This window comes from Pseudophryne corroboree, chromosome 2 (genome assembly GCF_028390025.1).
Source record: "Pseudophryne corroboree isolate aPseCor3 chromosome 2, aPseCor3.hap2, whole genome shotgun sequence".
NCBI classification, from domain to species: Eukaryota; Metazoa; Chordata; class Amphibia; order Anura; family Myobatrachidae; genus Pseudophryne; species Pseudophryne corroboree.
This window is the reverse complement of record NC_086445.1, coordinates 6381778-6401241: the sequence shown is the minus strand read 5'-3', so window position 1 is coordinate 6401241 and position 19464 is coordinate 6381778. Positions and strand designations below refer to the sequence as shown.

The following is a 19464-nucleotide window of genomic DNA, read 5'->3' as shown; positions in this document are numbered from 1 at the left end:
TTTGACTGGGTCTCTGGGGAGATTCTTAGTTGGGGTACTGATTGTTTCAGGAGTTGCTTGAGCCTTCCAGTCAGGCTCTCGCAGCTAAGTTTGCCAGGATTGCCAGGGTGTTATGCAGATTTTGCGGTCGTGTTCTCCATAAAAGTTGCAGAGGTACTACCTCCCCATCGCCCCTATGACTGTGCCATTGATTTGTTGCCAAATGCTAAGCTTCCCAAGAGCAGGTTGTACTCCCTGTCACGTCCTGAGACTCAGGCTATGGCAGCGTACATTCAGGAGAACTTGGCTAAGGGATTTATCAGACCTTCATAGTCTCCAGTTGGGTCGGGGTTCTTCTTCGTGGGTAAAAAGGACGGTTCGTTGCGACCCTGCATCGACTTTAGGGAATTGAACCGTATCACGATTAAAAACTCATACCCACTGCCTCTCATTTCGGTCTTGTTTGACCAGCTTCGTACTGCCACCATTTTTTCTAAGATTGACCTACGCGGTGCGTACAATCTAATCCGAATAAGAGAGGGGGATGAATGGAAGACTGCCTTTAATACCCACTCAGGGCATTATGAATATTTGGTGATGCCTTTTGGGCTCTGTAATGCCCCGGCAGTCTTCCAGGATTTCATGAATGATGTGCTCAGGGAATATTTGGATAGATTCTTAGTTGTATACTTAGATGACATCCTAATCTTCTCCCATTCCCTGGAGGAACATCGGAAGCATGTACGCTTAGTCCTCCAGAAACTCAGAGACCACCGGCTTGGGGCGAAGCTGGAGAAGTGCGAATTTGAAGTTCAGCAAATCGCATTTCTAGGATATATTATCTCCCCAGAAGGTTTCCAAATGGAGGGTTCCAAGGTACAGGCAGTCCTGGATTGGGTGCAGCCCACTAGTTTGAAGGCGCTTCAGCGTTTCCTGGGCTTTGCGAATTTTTATAGACGATTTATCGCTGGATTTTCGTCTATAGTGGCGCCCTTGGTGGCACTCACTAAGAAAGGGGCGGATGTTGCTCACTGGTCTTGTGAGGCTAAAGCGGCTTTTGCCCGTCTCAAAAGGGCATTTGTTTCGGCCAAGGTGCTGCGACACCCAGATCCAGAGCGTCCTTTTGTGGTGGAGGTGGATGCCTCTGAGATGGGTATTGGGGCAGTGCTTTCTCAGATGGGAGTGTCTGATAATCGCCTTCATCCCTGTGCTTACTTTTCCCGTAAATTTTCGCCTGCCGAGATGAATTATGACGTGGGTAACCGGGAATTGTTGGCTATTAAGGATGCACTGGAGGAGTGGAGACACTGGCTTGAGGGGGCTAAGTTTGTGGTCTCAATTCTCACTGACCATAAGAATCTGGCATATTTAGAGTCAGCGAAGCGTCTCAATGCCAGGCAGGCACGATGGGCTTTGTTTTTTGCTCGCTTTAATTTTTTGATAACATATCGCCCTGGGTCAAAAAACATCAAGGCTGATGCGCTCTCACGGAGTTTTGCTCCAATCCAGGAGACCACCGAGGAGCCGTTGCCCATTGTTTCCCCATCATGTATTAAAGTGGGCATTACCCAGGACCTCTTATCATTAGTCCTTAGAGCACAGGAGCAGGCTCCTCCAGACCTTCCGGTAGGTCTTTTGTTTGTGCCTCCTAGGTTAAGACAGCGAGTGTTCCTGGAATTCCATGCCAAGAAGTCGGCAGGTCACCCGGGTATTGCCAGAACTCGGGAGTTGCTATCTAGGGCGGTGTGGTGGCCCTCGGTGGCTAAGGATGTGGATCAGTGGGTTCGGGCATGTGACATCTGTGCCCGAAATAAGACTCCTAGAGGGGTTCCTGTTGGCCCATTACATCCACTCTCTATCCCATCTAAGCCATGGACCCACATTTCAATGGATTTTGTGGTGGACTTGCCCAAATCCTCGGGGATGACAGCCACCTGGGTTGTCGTTGACAGGTTTTCGAAGATGGCGCACTTCGTTCCACTGGTTGGGCTGCCATCAGCCAGACGCCTGTCTGAATTATTTATGCTGCATGTTGTGCGTCTCCACGGGTTGCCACTTGATGTGGTCTCTGACCGCGGATCCCAGTTTGTGGCCAAATTCTGGAGGGCATTTTGTTCCGATCTCCAGATTTCTGTCAGCTTGTCGTCAGGCTACCATCCGCAGTCTAATGGGCAGACTGAAAGGGTGAACCAGTCCTTGGAGCAGTTCCTCAGGTGTTATGTCTCCAAGTGTCAGACTGACTGGGTTGCTCATCTGTCCATGGCGGAGTTTGCCTATAACAACGCGGCTCACTCTGCTACAGGGATCTCTCCCTTCCTTTGTGTGTATGGGCATCATCCTAAGGCCAATTCTTTTGACCCCCTGGACTCCACGCCTGGTGGTTCCTCTGTGGTTTCGGTCCTTAGAGGTATTTGGCGGAAAGTGAAGAAAGCCCTTGTGTCTGTGTCATTAGTGACCAAAAGGGTTTTTGATAAGCGGAAAAGACCCTGCAGCTTCAAATTAGGAGACTTCGTCTGGTTGTCTACCAAGAATTTGAAGTTGAGACAGCCATCTCATAAGTTAGGGCCCCGGTTCATCGGCCCTTATAAGATCACCAGGGTTATCAATCCGGTGGCATTTCAGTTAGATCTGCCCCGTTCTTTGGGTATCAATAAAACATTTCATTGTTCCCTTTTAAAACGGGCGATTAGTAATCCTTCTTCCAGTGGAAGACCTTCCCCTCTTCTGATACGTGGCCAGAGGGAGTTTGTTGTTGAAAGGATTCTTGACTCCAAGGTGGTTCGGGGTCGGCTGTCATTTTTGGTGCACTGGAAGGGGTATGGCCCGGAGGAGCGGTCGTGGGTGCGCAGTTGTGATCTTCATGCCCCCAGACTGATACGCTCTTTCTTCTCGCAGTTCCCCGATAAACCCGGTGGTAGGGGTTCTTTGACCCCTCGTCAGAGGGGGGGTACTGTTAGGGTCTCCTGCCCTGTGCTGCCACGTCGTCATGGCAACCGGGAGACAAGTGCTAGTGGAGTAACCTGAGCGCAGCTGATACTCCGGTTCGGGTCTTTTGCTGTGCAGTGGTTATAGGCTCTGTGCACGGCAGGGGATCCGGTGCTGGTTTTTGTGCTCACAGTCTGTGAGGTCTGAGTGGGGCGTGGACAGCACCTGCTTTATAGGGCCTCTTTTCGGGGTGGGCAGATGCTGCTGAGTCTTTGTTGGTTAGTCAGTTCATGAAAGTTAGCCAGTACTGTGTAGCTTTGTATTTGTTTGTTGCTTACTGCAAATAGGCCTGGGGATTTGGTATTACACTCTGCCAATCCAGACCTAGCAGTAAGACTGGAGTCAGTCGTTTAGCTTGCTGGGGTTCTGTTACTACTCTGTGAACCTAGCAAGTTTGCGGCTGTATTCTAAGACTTGCCTGTCTAATCCTGTCTCACTGTGCTAGGTGTCAGGGGTCAGTTTAGTGGCAGTAAGCTAAAACCTGTGCACTGCAAGTGAGAAATAGGATTGTGGAGACTCTCCTTGTGTCTATCATTCCATCTCTGACCAAGGAGTTTACTGCCACACCCGTTGGTAACCCTTTAGGGTTTTGCTGTTGCCCTTAGCAACAGCATTTCAGGTTCTCTACGTATTAAAACACAACATCTTGCTTTTTACATCTGAGCAGTTCTAATACAAGGGAGATACCCAGTTCCTTAGCCTCTGGGCTTCTCTGTTCACTTTGTGTGTATTTTGTTACCCTATCACCTTCTGTGTACGTTATGTCATATTCCCCAGTTTGTCTGTGAGTCCATTTGTTTTGCATAACAGTTCAAACACCAGTACATTCCTGCAGACACTGGAGTGCATAACAGTTCTGACACCAGTACTTTCCTGCAGGCACTGGTGTGCATAACAGTCTCTTCTTACACTACATAATATACACCCATCTGTCTCTTCCTACACTACATAATATACACCCATCTGTCTCTTCTTACACTATATGATATACACCCGTCTGTCTCTTCCTACACTACATAATATACACTCATCTGTCTCTTCCTACACTACATGATATACACCCGTCTGTCTCTCCCTACACTACATGATATACACCCGTCTGTCTCTCCCTACACTACATGATATACACCCATCTGTCTCTCCCTACACTACATGATATACACCCGTCTGTCTCTTCCTACACTACATGATATACACTCGTCTGTCTCTCCCTACACTACATGATATACACCCGTCTGTCTCTCCCTACACTACATGATATACACCCGTCTGTCTCTTCCTACACTACATGATATACACCCATCTGTTTCTTCTTACACTACATGATATATACCCATCTGTCTCTTCCTACACTACATAATATACACCCGTCTGTCTCTTCCTACACTATATTATATACACCCATCTGTCTCTCCCTACACTACATGATATACACCCGTCTGTCTCTCCCTACACTACATAATATATACCCATCTATCTCTTCCTACACTACATGATATACACCCATCTGTCTCTTCCTACACTACATGATATACACCCGTCTGTCTCTTCCTACACTACATGATATACACCCGTCTGTCTCTCCCTACACTACATAATATACACCCATCTATCTCTTCCTACACTACATGATATACACCCATCTGTCTCTTCCTACACTACATGATATACACCCATCTGTCTCTTCCTACACTACATGATATACACCCGTCTGTCTCTTCTTACATTACACATCGTATACTTGTCTGTCTCTTCCTACACTACATGATATACACCCGTCTGCCTCTTCCTACACTACATGATATACACCCGTCTGTCTCTTCTTACATTACATGATATACACCTGTCTGTCTCTTCTTACACTACATGATATACACCCGTCTGTCTCTTCTTACACTACATGATATACACCCGTCTGTCTCTTCCTACACTACATGATATACACCCATCTGTCTCTTCCTACACTACATGATATACACCCGTCTGTCTCTTCTTACACTACACATCGTATACTTGTCTGTCTCTTCCTACACTACATTATATACACCCATCTGTCTCTTCCTACACTACATTATATACACCCGTCTGCCTCTTCCTACACTACATAATATACACCCGTCTGCCTCTTCCTACACTACATGATATACACCAATCTGCCTCTTCCTACACTACATTATATACACCCATCTGTCTCTACCTACACTATATTATATACACCCGTCTGCCGATTCCTACACTACATGATATACACCCATCTGTCTCTTCCTATACTACATGATATACACCTGTCTGTCTCTTCCTACACTACATAATATACACCCATCTTTCTCTTCCTACACTCTACATGATATACACCCATCTGTCTCTTCCTACACTACATGATATACACCCGTCTGTCTCTTCTTACACTACATGATATACACCCATCTGTCTCTTCTTACACTACATGATATACACCCGTCTGTCTCTTCTTACACTACATAATATACACCCGTCTGCCTCTTCCTACACTACATGATCTACACCCGTCAGTCTCTTCTTACACTACATGATATAGACCTATCTGTCTCTTCCTACACTACATGATATACACCTATCTGTCTCTTCCTACACTACATGATATACACCCGTCTGTCTCTTCTTACACTACATAAAATACACCCGTCTGCCTCTTCCTACACTACATGATCTACACCCGTCAGTCTCTTCTTACACTACATGATATACACCCATCTGCCTCTTCCTACACTACATGATATACACCCGTCTGTCTCTTCCTACACTACATGATATACACCCGTCTGTCTCATCCTACACTACATGATATACACCCGTCTGTCTCTTCTTACACTACATGATCTACACCCGTCTGTCTCTTCTTACACTACATGATATACACCCATCTGTCTCTTCCTACACTACATAAAATACACCCATCTATCTCTTCCTGCACTACGATATACACCCGTCTGTCTCTTCCTACACTACATGATATACACCCGTCTGTCTCTTCTTACACTACATGATATACACCCGTCTGTCTCTTCTTACACTACATGATCTACACCCGTCTGTCTCTTCTTACACTACATGATATACACCCGTCTGCCTCTTCCTACACTACATGATATACACCCATCTGTCTCTTCCTACACTACATCATATACACCCATCTGTCTCTTCCTACACTACATAATATACACCAGTCTGTCTCTTGCTACACTACATGATATACACCATCTGTCTCTTCTTACACTACATAATATACACCCATCTGTCTCTTCCTACACTACATAATATACACCCATCTGTCTCTTCCTATACTACCTAATATACACCCATCTGTCTCTTCCTACACTACATAATATACACCAGTCTGTCTCTTGCTACACTACATGATATACACCATCTGTCTCTTCTTACACTACATAATATACACCCATCTGTCTCTTCCTACACTACATAATATACACCCATCTGTCTCTTCCTATACTACCTAATATACACCCATCTGTCTCTTCCTACACTACATCATATACACCCATCTGTCTCTTCTTACACTATATGATATACACCCGTCTGTCTCTTCCTACACTACATAATATACACTCATCTGTCTCTTCCTACACTACATGATATACACCCGTCTGTCTCTCCCTACACTACATGATATACACCCGTCTGTCTCTCCCTACACTACATGATATACACCCATCTGTCTCTCCCTACACTACATGATATACACCCGTCTGTCTCTTCCTACACTACATGATATACACCCGTCTGTCTCTCCCTACACTACATGATATACACCCGTCTGTCTCTCCCTACACTACATGATATACACCCGTCTGTCTCTTCCTACACTACATGATATACACCCATCTGTTTCTTCTTACACTACATGATATATACCCATCTGTCTCTTCCTACACTACATAATATACACCCGTCTGTCTCTTCCTACACTATATTATATACACCCATCTGTCTCTCCCTCCACTACATGATATACACCCGTCTGTCTCTCCCTACACTACATAATATACACCCATCTATCTCTTCCTACACTACATGATATACACCCATCTGTCTCTTCCTACACTACATGATATACACCCGTCTGTCTCTTCCTACACTACATGATATACACCCGTCTGTCTCTCCCTACACTACATAATATACACCCATCTGTCTCTTCCCACACTACATAACATACACCCATCTGTCTCTTCCTACACTACATGATATACACCCGTCTGTCTCCTCTTACACTACATGATATACACCCATCTATCTCTTCCTACACTACATGATATACACCCATCTGTCTCTTCCTACACTACATAATATACACCCATCTGTCTCTTCCTACACTACATGATATACACCCATCTGTCTCTTCCTACACTACATGATATACACCCGTCTGTCTCTTCTTACACTACACATCGTATACTTGTCTGTCTCTTCCTACACTACATGATATACACCCGTCTGCCTCTTCCTACACTACATGATATACACCCGTCTGTCTCTTCTTACATTACATGATATACACCTGTCTGTCTCTTCTTACACTACATGATATACACCCGTCTGTCTCTTCTTACACTACATGATATACACCCGTCTGTCTCTTCCTACACTACATGATATACACCCATCTGTCTCTTCCTACACTACATGATATACACCCGTCTGTCTCTTCTTACACTACACATCGTATACTTGTCTGTCTCTTCCTACACTACATGATATACACCCGTCTGCCTCTTCCTACACTACATGATATACACCCGTCTGTCTCTTCTTACACTACATGATATACACCCGTCTGTCTCTTCTTACACTACATGATATACACCTGTCTGTCTCTTCCTACATTTCATGATATACACCTGTCTGTCTCTTCCTACATTTCATGATATACACCTGTCTGTCTCTTCTTACACTACACAACGTATACTTGTCTGTCTCTTACCTAAAGTCAGAGTGTTGCTGCAAACGCCGTTCTCTGTCAGCGCAGAAATGATCCAGGTGAGGTATTGCGTGGTCTGTTCCATCTGTCAGAGAGAGGGAATCATTATTAGGCATGTAGATACATATAGAACACCGAACAGACCACACAAATATATATGGCAAACTGGATTCACAGTGAAAAGAGAATTTATTGATTGAATTAGCAGCATATTAGCCACTAAATTGAATTGTAGTCCATAAGGAATATATATATAGATATATATATATATATATATAGTAATAAGATGAAGAGCGCCTCCTGGTGCAATATAAATAAACACCACTTTTGTGCTCTAAGGGAACCGGCACCATATAGAAATGTTATGAAAACGAATCTCTTGTGACGATGGTCCCCACAAGGTCACCAGCAGCACAAAACATTGTCAGAAAGTTTAATGAGACTCCAATACAAACATGACATAAAAAGAAGAATAGAAACACACAGGGGGTCATTCTGACCCGTTTGCTTGCTGCGTTTCAATGCAGCAGAGCGAATTATTCCCTGCAGCGCATGCGCTGGTGCCTTAGTGCATGCCAGACGGCCGAAGGGTGGGAGGGTGCGGAATGGCGGCGTTTGGCCACCGTTTCATGGGTTTGGTCCGGCCAATGCAGGCGTGACCGGACCGAACGCTGGCCGGCCGCAGCGGCTGCGTGACTTCACGCATCCGCTGCGGGGGCCAGGGAGTGATCAGTAGCTCCCGGCTAGCACACTAAAGCTGTGCTGGCCGGGAGCTACTCGACGTGCAAAGGCAACGCGCCTTTGCACTTCTGCGAGGGGGGGCCGGACTGACATGCAGGGCAGACTAGCCCTGTGCTGGGCGTCCCCCCGCATGTCAGGGAAGAAGATCGTAGCTGTGCTAAATGTAAAAATGCAGGCGTGGCTGGGGAAACGTAGGCATGGCTGACCGAATGCAGGGCATGTTAATGATGTCAAAACAGGAACTGAACAGTCTGAAGTGATCGCACGCGCTGAGTAGGTCTGGAGCTACTCTGAAACTGCACAAAATTATTTTGTAGCCGCTCTGCGATCCTTTCTTTCGCACTTCTGCTAAACTAAAATACACTCTCAGAGGAACAACTCGGAATGACCACCAATGCGCACTCCTGCGCATCGTTAACGACCCCCTCCCTTGTTTGAAGCTCCCTTACCCATTAGCATCAGCAAGTGTGTATGTCGGCACCCCGCCGGGTCCCCGCCACCGCCAATATTGGCATTGGTGGTGACTCATTTAGTGTGTATGGGCCATAATACACGTATTGTTGTGCAACACTGTCGGTGAAGCTAAACCACAGTGTATAATACTAATAATTCTGACTCAATTGTGCGACACGGTCGGTGGAGCTAAACCGAATTATGTAATATATATTTCTGACTCATTTGTGCGACACTGTAACTGCAGTGTGTGATATAAAAAATAATGAAACCATATGTAAACGTATTCAATCTAGCAGGCCTCTCCTCATAGTCCAGTGCCTCTCCTCATAGTCCAGTGCCTCTCCTCATAGTCCAGTGCCTCTCCTCATAGTCCAGTGCCTCTAACCCCTTAACCAGTTTGGTGGCTCGCCTCTGAACCCTTTCAAGTTCCAAGATTTCTTTATTTGTATTGCGGTGCCCAGAACTGTACACAATATTCCAGGTGTGGCCGCACCAATGATTTAAATCAATAAAAGTCTTTATTAAGAGTTTTTCAGAGTAACAAGAAAAAGGGGGAAAGACAAAAGAACCGTGTTACAAATGCATGTGGGTCCAGACAATATAATAAAGCAGCAATTACAGAAGAGAAGGTAAGACATGTCTAGAGTTCACCCACAGTGTACTGCCAGCATGGATATCCTGGTACACAAACCAGTAGGATGAGGGGTAGAAGGAACATCCGGCCCATGAGGCAATTACATAGGAGACAAAGAGAAGGATATGAGAAATAGGGGAGGAGTGTGGAAAGGGAAGTAGTACTTAGCAAGCAGCGTTGCCTTCACAGAGGGCCAGCGACATGGGGGGTCAAAGGGGACACATACTGGAACCCAAGGATTAGAGGGGCCCCAAGGATATGCCATTTATTGCACATCAGGGATGTGAGCCATCTTGTCCAATTAGGGCAGCGGGCTGTAGGCGGTGTGGGCGCAGCCTCAGAGACAGAAGCCTCACACACACAGTGATTGTGCACCTGCTCTTCAGCGTCTATCTCTGTTGCAGGCAGTTACGGGACATGCTGCAGCTCCGCTGACCAGGATTCCTTTGCCTTGAACTGCCTCTTTGCGAGGTGTGAGGCCTGCATGGTTCCGCTGTGTAGTGAATAGGTCTGGATACTGGGTAGTGCAGCGCAGGTGAGTCTCTCCCCGGGGTAACAGTGGCTTGGTGAGGGGATACAGGGCAATGGGATGGGGTGGGGGAGCTGGGAATGCAGCATGAAGTCATTGCGGAGAGACAGATTGTGGGGTGTGTGGGAGGAAGGCGAGAGAGAGAGAGACTGTGGGAGGAAGGCAAGATAGAGACAGACTGTGTGGTGTGTGGGAGGAAGGCAAGAGAGAGACAGACTGTGTGGTGTGTGGGAGGAAGGAGAGAGAGACTGTGTGGTGTGTGGGAGGAAGGAGAGAGAGAGAGAGACAGAGACTGTGTGGTGCGTGGGAGGAAGGAGAGAGAGACTGTGTGGTGTGTGGGAGGAAGGAGAGAGAGAGACTGTGGTGTGTGGGAGGAAGGTGAGAGAGACCGAGACTGTGTGGTGTGTGGGAGGAAGGTGAGAGAGAGACAGAGACTGTGTGGTGTGTGGGAGGAAGGAGAGAGAGAGACTGTGGTGTGTGGGAGGAAGGTGAGAGAGAGACAGAAACTGTGTGGTGTGTGGGAGGAAGAAGAGAGACTGTGTTGTGTGTGGGAGGAAGCTGAGAGAGAGACAGAGACTGTGTAGTGTGTGGGAGGAAGGTGAGAGACAGACTGTGTGGGAGGAAGGTGAGAGAGAAAGATTGTGGTGTGTAGGAGGAAGGCGAGAGAGAGACAGTGTGTGGTGTGTGGGAGGAAGGAAAGGGAGAGAGACTGGTGTTGTGTGGGAGGAAGGCGAGAGAGAGACAGAGTGTGTGGAGTGTGGGAGGAAGCAAAGAGAGACAGAGACTGGTGTGTGGAAGGAAGGTGAGAGAGACAGAGACTGTGTGGTGTGTAGGAGGAAGGTGAGAGAGAGACAGACTGTGATGTGTGGGAGGATTGTGAGAGAGAGACAGAGACTGTGTGGTGTGTGGGAGGAAGGTGAGAGAGAGACAGAGACTGTGTGGTGTGTGGGAGGAAGGTGAGACAGAGACAGTGTGGTGTGTGGGAGGAAGGTGAGAGAGAGACAGAGACTGTGTTGTGTGTGGAAGGAAGGTGAGAGAGAGACAAAGACTGTGTGGTGTGTGGGAGGAAGGCGAGAGAGAGACAGAGACTGTGTGGTGAGTGGGAGGAAGGCGAGAGAGAGACAGAGACTGTGTGGTGTGTGGGAGGAAGGAGAGAGACTGTGTGGTGTGTGGGAGGAAGGCGAGAGAGACAGAGACTGTGTGATGTGTGGAAGGAAGGAGAGAGAGAGAGACAGAGACTGTGTGGTGTGTGGAAGGCAAGAGAGAGACAGAGACTGTGTGGTGTGTGGGAGGAAGGCGAGAGAGAGACAGAGACTGTGTGGTGTGTGGGAGGAAGGAGTGACAGAGACTGTGTGGTGTGTGGGAGGAAGGTGAGAGAGAGACAGACTCTGTGTGGTATGTGGGGGGAAGGTGAGAGAGAGACAGACTGTGGTGTGTGGGAGGAAGGCGAGAGAGAGACAGAGACTGTGTGGGAGGAAGGAGAGAGAGAGACTGGTGTGTGGGAGGAAGGTGAGAGAGAGACAGAGACTGTGTGGTGTGTGGGAGGAAGGTGAGAGACTGTGTGGTGTGTGGGAGGAAGGCGAGAGAGACAGAGACTGTGTGGTGTGTGGGTGGAAGGAGAGAGACTGTGTGGTGTGTGGGAGGAAGGCGAGAGAGACAGACTGTGTGGTGTGTGGAAGGAAGGCGAGAGAGAGACAGAGACTGTGTGGTGTGTGGGAGGAAGGAGTGACAGAGACTGTGTGGGAGGAAGGTGAGAGAGAGACAGACTCTGTGTGGTATGTGGGGGGAAGGTGAGAGAGAGACAGAGACTGTGGTGTGTGGGAGGAAGGCGAGAGAGAGACAGAGACTGTGTGGTGTGTGGGAGGAAGGAGAGAGAGAGACTGTGGTGTGTGGGAGGAAGGTGAGAGAGAGACAGAGACTGTGTGGTATGTGGGAGGAAGGTGAGAGAGAGACAGAGACTGTGGTGTGTGGGAGGAAGGAGAGAGAGAGAGACTGTGGTGTGTGGGAGGAAGGTGAGAGAGAGACAGAAACTGTGTGGTGTGTGGGAGGAAGGTGAGAGAGACTGTGTTGTGTGTGGGAGGAAGCTGAGAGAGAGACAGAGACTGTGTAGTGTGTGGGAGGAAGGTGAGAGACAGACTGTGTGGGAGGAAGGTGAGAGAGAAAGACTGTGGTGTGTAGGAGGAAGGCGAGAGAGAGAGACAGTGTGTGGTGTGTGGGAGGAAGGAGAGAGAGAGAGAGACTGGTGGTGTGTGGGAGGAAGGCGAGAGAGAGACAGAGTGTGTGGAGTGTGGGAGGAAGGAGAGAGAGACAGAGACTGGTGTGTGAGAGGAAGGTGAGAGAGACAGAGACTGTGTGGTGTGTAGGAGGAAGGTGAGAGAGAGACAGAGACTGTGTGGGAGGAAGGTGAGAGAGAGACAGAGACTGTGTGGTGTGTGGGAGGAAGGTGAGAGAGAGACAGAGACTGTGTGGTGTGTGGGAGGAAGGTGAGAGAGAGACAGAGACTGTGTGGTGTGTGGGAGGAAGGCGAGAGAGAGACAGAGACTGTGTGGTGAGTGGGAGGAAGGCGAGAGAGAGACAGAGACTGTGTGGTGTGTGAGAGGAAGGAGAGAGACTGTGTGGTGTGTGGGAGGAAGGCGAGAGAGACAGAGACTGTGTGGTGTGTGGAAGGAAGGAGAGAGAGACAGAGACTGTGTGGTGTGTGGAAGGCGAGAGAGAGACAGAGACTGTGTGGTGTGTGGGAGGAAGGCGAGAGAGAGACAGAGACTGTGTGGTGTGTGGGAGGAAGGAGAGAGACTGTGTGGTGTGTGGGAGGAAGGCGAGAGAGACAGAGACTGTGTGGTGTGTGTGGAAGGAAGGCGAGAGAGAGACAGAGACTGTGTGGTGTGTGGGAGGAAGGAGTGACAGAGACTGTGTGGTGTGTGGGAGGAAGGTGAGAGAGAGACAGACTCTGTGTGGTATGTGGGAGGAAGGTGAGAGAGAGACAGAGATGGTGGTGTGTGGGAGGAAGGCGAGAGAGAGACAGAGACTGTGTGGTGTGTGGGAGGAAGGTGAGAGAGACAGAGACTGTGCGGTGTGTGGCAGGAAGGAGAGAGACTGTATGGTGTGTGGGAGGAAGGCGAGAGAGACAGACTGCGTGGTGTGTGGAAGGAAGGTGAGAGAGAGACTGTGTGGTGTGTGGGTGGAAGGTGAGAGAGACAGAGACTGTGTGGGAGAAAGGTGAGAGAGAGACAGACTGTGTGGTGTGTGGACGGCGACAGAGAGACAGAGACTGTGTGGTGTGTGGGAGGAAGGAGAGAGAGAGACTGTGTGGTGTGTGGGAGGAAGGTGAGAGAGAGAGTGACAGAGACTGTGTGGTGTGTGGGAGGAAGACGAGAGAGAGACAGACTGTGTGGTGTGTGGGAGGAAGGAGAGAGACTGTGTGGTGTGTGGGAGGAAGGCAAGAGAGACAGAGACTGTGTGGAAGGCGAGAGAGAGACAGAGACTGTGTGGTGTGTGGAAGGCGAGAGAGAGACAGAGACTGTGTGGTGTGTGGGAGGAAGGCGAGAGAGAGACAGAGACTGTGTGGTGTGTGGGAGGAAGGAGAGAGACTGTGTGGTGTGTGGGAGGAAGGAGAGAGAGAGAGACTGTGTGGTGTGTGGGAGGAAGGTGAGAGAGAGAGTGACAGAGACTGTGTGGTGTGTGGGAGGAAGACGAGAGAGTGACAGAGACTGTGTGGTGTGTGGGAGGAAGACGAGAGAGAGACGGAGACTGTGTGGGAGGAAGGCGAGAGAGACACAGAGACTGTGTGGTGTGTGGGAGGAAGGAGAGAGAGAGACTGTGTGGTATGTGGGAGGAAGGTGAGAGAGAGAGACAGAGACTGTGTGGTGTGTGGGAGGAAGGCGAGAGAGAGAGACAGAGACTGTGTGGTGTGTGGGAGGAAGGAGAGAGAGACTGTGTGGTATGTGAGAGGAAGGTGAGAGAGAGACAGAGACTGTGTGGTGTGTGGGAGGAAGGCGATAGAGAGACAGAGACTGTGTGGGAGGAAGGCGAGAGAGAGACAGAGACTGTGTGGTGTGTGGGAGGAAGGCGAGAGAGACACAGAGGCTGTGGGGTGTGTGGGAGGAAGATGAGAGAGACACAGAGACTGTGTGGTGTGTGGGAGGAAGGTGAGAGAGAGGCAGAGACTGTGTGGTGTGTGGGAGGAAGGTGAGAGAGAGACAGAGACTGTGTGGTGTGTGGGAGGAAGGTGAGAGAGACAGAGACTGTGTGGTGTGTGGGAGGAAGGCGAGAGAGACACAGAGGCTGTGGGGTGTGTGGGAGGAAGATGAGAGAGACACAGAGACTGTATGGTGTGTGGGAGGAAGGTGAGAGAGAGACAGAGACTGTGTGGTGTGTGGTGGGAAGGCGAGAGACAGAGACTGTGGGGTGTGTGGGAGGAAGGAGAGAGATGCATATTTATATATTTGTATAAATAAATAAATATGTATATATTTATTTATTAACAGATTATTACATAGCACAGTAAATTCTGCTGCACTTTAAACAGCTGTAAAACATGATGTTGTGAGGGACTTAAAGACTCAATGTAGGTGCTCCATTTCTTATAGAATCGGAGAGCGTTATGTTCTAGATCAGGAAGGGTAGTTTGGCATTCCAAATATAGTGTAGGACTAAGCAGACATTTAAGGTTCTCAAGTCTAGGAGCGGTTCGGAGTATCCAGTGAGTAAGAATAAGCTTTTTCCCCAAAGTCAGTAAAACAGATAGAAAAGGAATGAGAGGTACCTCGGACAGAGGCAATTTCCACCTGGAGGTGCGTAAACCTAAAATAGCGACCGGATCCAATGGAAGACGTACATGGAAAGTGGAAGCGAGATACCACAACACCTTGTGCCAAAACTTATGGACCTTAGGACAGTGCCAGAAGTTATGCATCAGGAGACATTAGGGTCAGGGTTATCGTTACTTTTGTTATGCACTTTACCCACCATCAGGTCTTCTCTAGTAAACAGTGCAGAAACAAAATGTGTTCAATATTTCTGCCTTTTCTTTGTCATCATTAGTCAAGGCTCCCGTTTTCCCTTTTAATGGACCTATATTCTCCTTTTACTATTTATATACTTAAAAAAACTGTTTAGGGTTAGTTTTACGCTTTAGTGATTTGTCATTTTCTATTTTAGCTGCTCTGATTACTTTTTTCTATTTTTTGGTACATTCCTTATAGTGCTTAAATGACCTTGCCTTTCCCTCTGATTTAAACGCTTTGAAAGCACGCCTCTTTTTATCCATTACCTCCTTAACCTTCTTATTCAGCCACATTGGTTTGAGTTTAGAACTCCTGGGTTTACTGCCCATGGGAATGAACTTCTGAATATTCTTTTCGAGCAACATTTTAAAAGCATCCCACATTTCAGCCGTGTTCTTACCATTAAACAAAGTATCCCAATCAATGTCCTTTAATGCTCATTTCCGCATGTAGAAATTTACTTTCCTAAAGTTAATAGTCCTAGTTGGACCCTTATAGTGATGCTTTGGAAAACTAATTTCGAAAGTGACCATATAATGATCACTGTTTTCCAAGGTCTCCCTTCCATTAGTATTTGATAGTATTTGATAGTAATTGATAGTAATTGATAGTATTTGATATAGTTTCCACATTATTGCTTATTAATAGATCTAGTATGGATCTAAACCTAGTTGGTTAATTTGCTGCAGGAGTTGCACTTCCCCATGCATGCTAACGTCCGGTGGTTTGTAGCATGTGCCTATTAATAGCTTTTTTACATCTCTACCCCCGCTTGAAATACCCAGAATAACTCCAAGTTATCTCCCGTCCCTTCGTAAATAACTGCCTTTAGATACGGTTTTATAAATGGTTTGACATAAAGACATACACCTCTTCCCCTTTTGTTAGTCCTGTCCCTCCTGAAGAGACTATACCCGTCCAAGTTTGCTGCCCAGTTGTGAGAATCGTCCCCCCCATGTCTCTGTAACGCATATGATGTCATACTGAGTATTACACACGAGCATTTCCTGTCCCCCCATGTCTCTGTAATGCATATGATGTCATACTGAGTATTATACACGAGCATTTCCTGTCCCCCCATGTCTCTGTAACGCCTATGATGTCATACTGAGTATTATACACGAGCATTTCCTGTCCCCCCATGTCTCTGTAATGCATATGATGTCATACTGAGTATTATACACGAGCATTTCCTGTCCCCCCATGTCTCTGTAACGCCTATGATGTCATACTGAGTATTATACACAAGCATTTCCTGTCCCCCCCATGTCTCTGTAACGCCTATGATGTCATACTGAGTATTATACACGAGCATTTCCTGTTCCCCCATGTCTCTGTAATGCATATGATGTCATACTGAGTATTACACACGAGCATTTCCTGTCCCCCCATGTCTCTGTAATGCATATGATGTCATACTGAGTATTATACACGAGCATTTCCTGTCCCCCCATGTCTCTGTAACGCCTATGATGTCATACTGAGTATTATACACGAGCATTTCCTGTCCCCCCATGTCTCTGTAACGCCTATGATGTCATACTGAGTATTACACACGAGCATTTCCTGCTCCCCCATGTCTCTGTAATGCATATGATGTCATACTGAGTATTATACACGAGCATTTCCTGTTCCCCCATGTCTCTGTAATGCATATGATGTCATACTGAGTATTATACACGAGCATTTCCTGTTCCCCCATGTCTCTGTAACGCCTATGATGTCATACTGAGTATTACACACAAGCATTTCCTGTTCCCCCATGTCTCTGTAACGCCTATGATGTCATACTGAGTATTATACACAAGCATTTCCTGTCCCCCCATGTCTCTGTAACGCCTATGATGTCATACTGAGTATTATACACGAGCATTTCCTGTTCCCCCATGTCTCTGTAATGCATATGATGTCATACTGAGTATTACACACGAGCATTTCCTGTCCCCCCATGTCACTGTAATGCATATGATGTCATACTGAGTATTATACACGAGCATTTCCTGTCCCCCCATGTCTCTGTAACGCCTATGATGTCATACTGAGTATTATACACAAGCATTTCCTGTCCCCCCATGTCTCTGTAACGCCTATGATGTCATACTGAGTATTACACACGAGCATTTCCTGTTCCCCCATGTCTCTGTAATGCATATGATGTCATACTGAGTATTATACACGAGCATTTCCTGTTCCCCCATGTCTCTGTAATGCATATGATGTCATACTGAGTATTATACACGAGCATTTCCTGTTCCCCCATGTCTCTGTAATGCATATGATGTCATACTGAGTATTACACACCAGCATTTCCTGTTCCCCCATGTCTCTGTAATGCATATGATGTCATACTGAGTATTATACACGAGCATTTCCTGTTCCCCCATGTCTCTGTAATGCATATGATGTCATACTGAGTATTATACACAAGCATTTCCTGTTCCCCCATGTCTCTGTAATGCCTATGATGTCATACTGAGTATTACACACGAGCATTTCCAATCCCCCCATGTCTCTGTAACGCCTATGATGTCATACTGAGTATTACACACAAGCATTTCCTGTTCCCCCATGTCTCTGTAACGCCTATGATGTCATACTGAGTATTACACACAAGCATTTCCTGTTCCCCCATGTCTCTGTAACGTCTATGATGTCATACTGAGTATTACACACGAGCATTTCCTGTTCCCCCATGTCTCTGTAACGCCTATGATGTCATACTGAGTATTACACACAAGCATTTCCTGTCCCCCCATGTCTCTGTAACGCCTATGATGTCATACTGAGTATTACATACGAGCATTTCCTGTTCCCCCATGTCTCTGTAATGCATATGAGGTCATACTGAGTATTATACACAAGCATTTCCTGTTCCCCCATGTCTCTGTAATGCATATGATGTCATACTGAGTATTACACACCAGCATTTCCTGTTCCCCCATGTCTCTGTAATGCATATGATGTCATACTGAGTATTATACACGAGCATTTCCTGTTCCCCCATGTCTCTGTAATGCATATGATGTCATACTGAGTATTATACACAAGCATTTCCTGTTCCCCCATGTCTCTGTAATGCCTATGATGTCATACTGAGTATTACACACGAGCATTTCCAATCCCCCCATGTCTCTGTAACGCCTATGATGTCATACTGAGTATTACACACAAGCATTTCCTGTCCCCCCATGTCTCTGTAACGCCTATGATGTCATACTGAGTATTACACACAAGCATTTCCTGTTCCCCCATGTCTCTGTAACGTCTATGATGTCATACTGAGTATTACACACAAGCATTTCCTGTCCCCCCATGTCTCTGTAACGCCTATGATGTCATACTGAGTATTACACACGAGCATTTCCTGTTCCCCCATGTCTCTGTAACGCCTATGATGTCATACTGAGTATTACACACAAGCATTTCCTGTCCCCCCATGTCTCTGTAACGCCTATGATGTCATACTGAGTATTACACACGAGCATTTCCTGTTCCCCCATGTCTCTGTAATGCATATGATGTCATACTGAGTATTATACACGAGCATTTCCTGTTCCCCCATGTCTCTGTAATGCATATGATGTCATACTGAGTATTATACACGAGCATTTCCTGTTCCCCCATGTCTCTGTAATGCATATGATGTCATACTGAGTATTACACACCAGCATTTCCTGTTCCCCCATGTCTCTGTAATGCATATGATGTCATACTGAGTATTATACACGAGCATTTCCTGTTCCCCCATGTCTCTGTAATGCATATGATGTCATACTGAGTATTATACACAAGCATTTCCTGTTCCCCCATGTCTCTGTAATGCCTATGATGTCATACTGAGTATTACACACGAGCATTTCCAATCCCCCCATGTCTCTGTAATGCCTATGATGTCATACTGAGTATTACACACAAGCATTTCCTGTTCCCCCATGTCTCTGTAACGCCTATGATGTCATACTGAGTATTACACACAAGCATTTCCTGTTCCCCCATGTCTCTGTAACGTCTATGATGTCATACTGAGTATTACACACGAGCATTTCCTGTTCCCCCATGTCTCTGTAACGCCTATGATGTCATACTGAGTATTACACACAAGCATTTCCTGTCCCCCCATGTCTCTGTAACGCCTATGATGTCATACTGAGTATTA

At 46.9% G+C, this 19464-nt stretch overlaps 1 protein-coding gene across 1 annotated transcript in view; it reads right to left on the bottom strand.

Moving 5' to 3' along the window:
* Window positions 1-19464, bottom strand: part of LOC134988777 (transient receptor potential cation channel subfamily M member 2-like) — a 448705-nt gene that overhangs the window by 9579 nt on the left and 419662 nt on the right. Inside the window, exon 20 of the mRNA XM_063950574.1 lies at window positions 7949-8030. Coding sequence (XP_063806644.1) covers window positions 7949-8030 — 82 coding nt within the window. The remainder of the gene's footprint in view (window positions 1-7948; window positions 8031-19464) is intronic.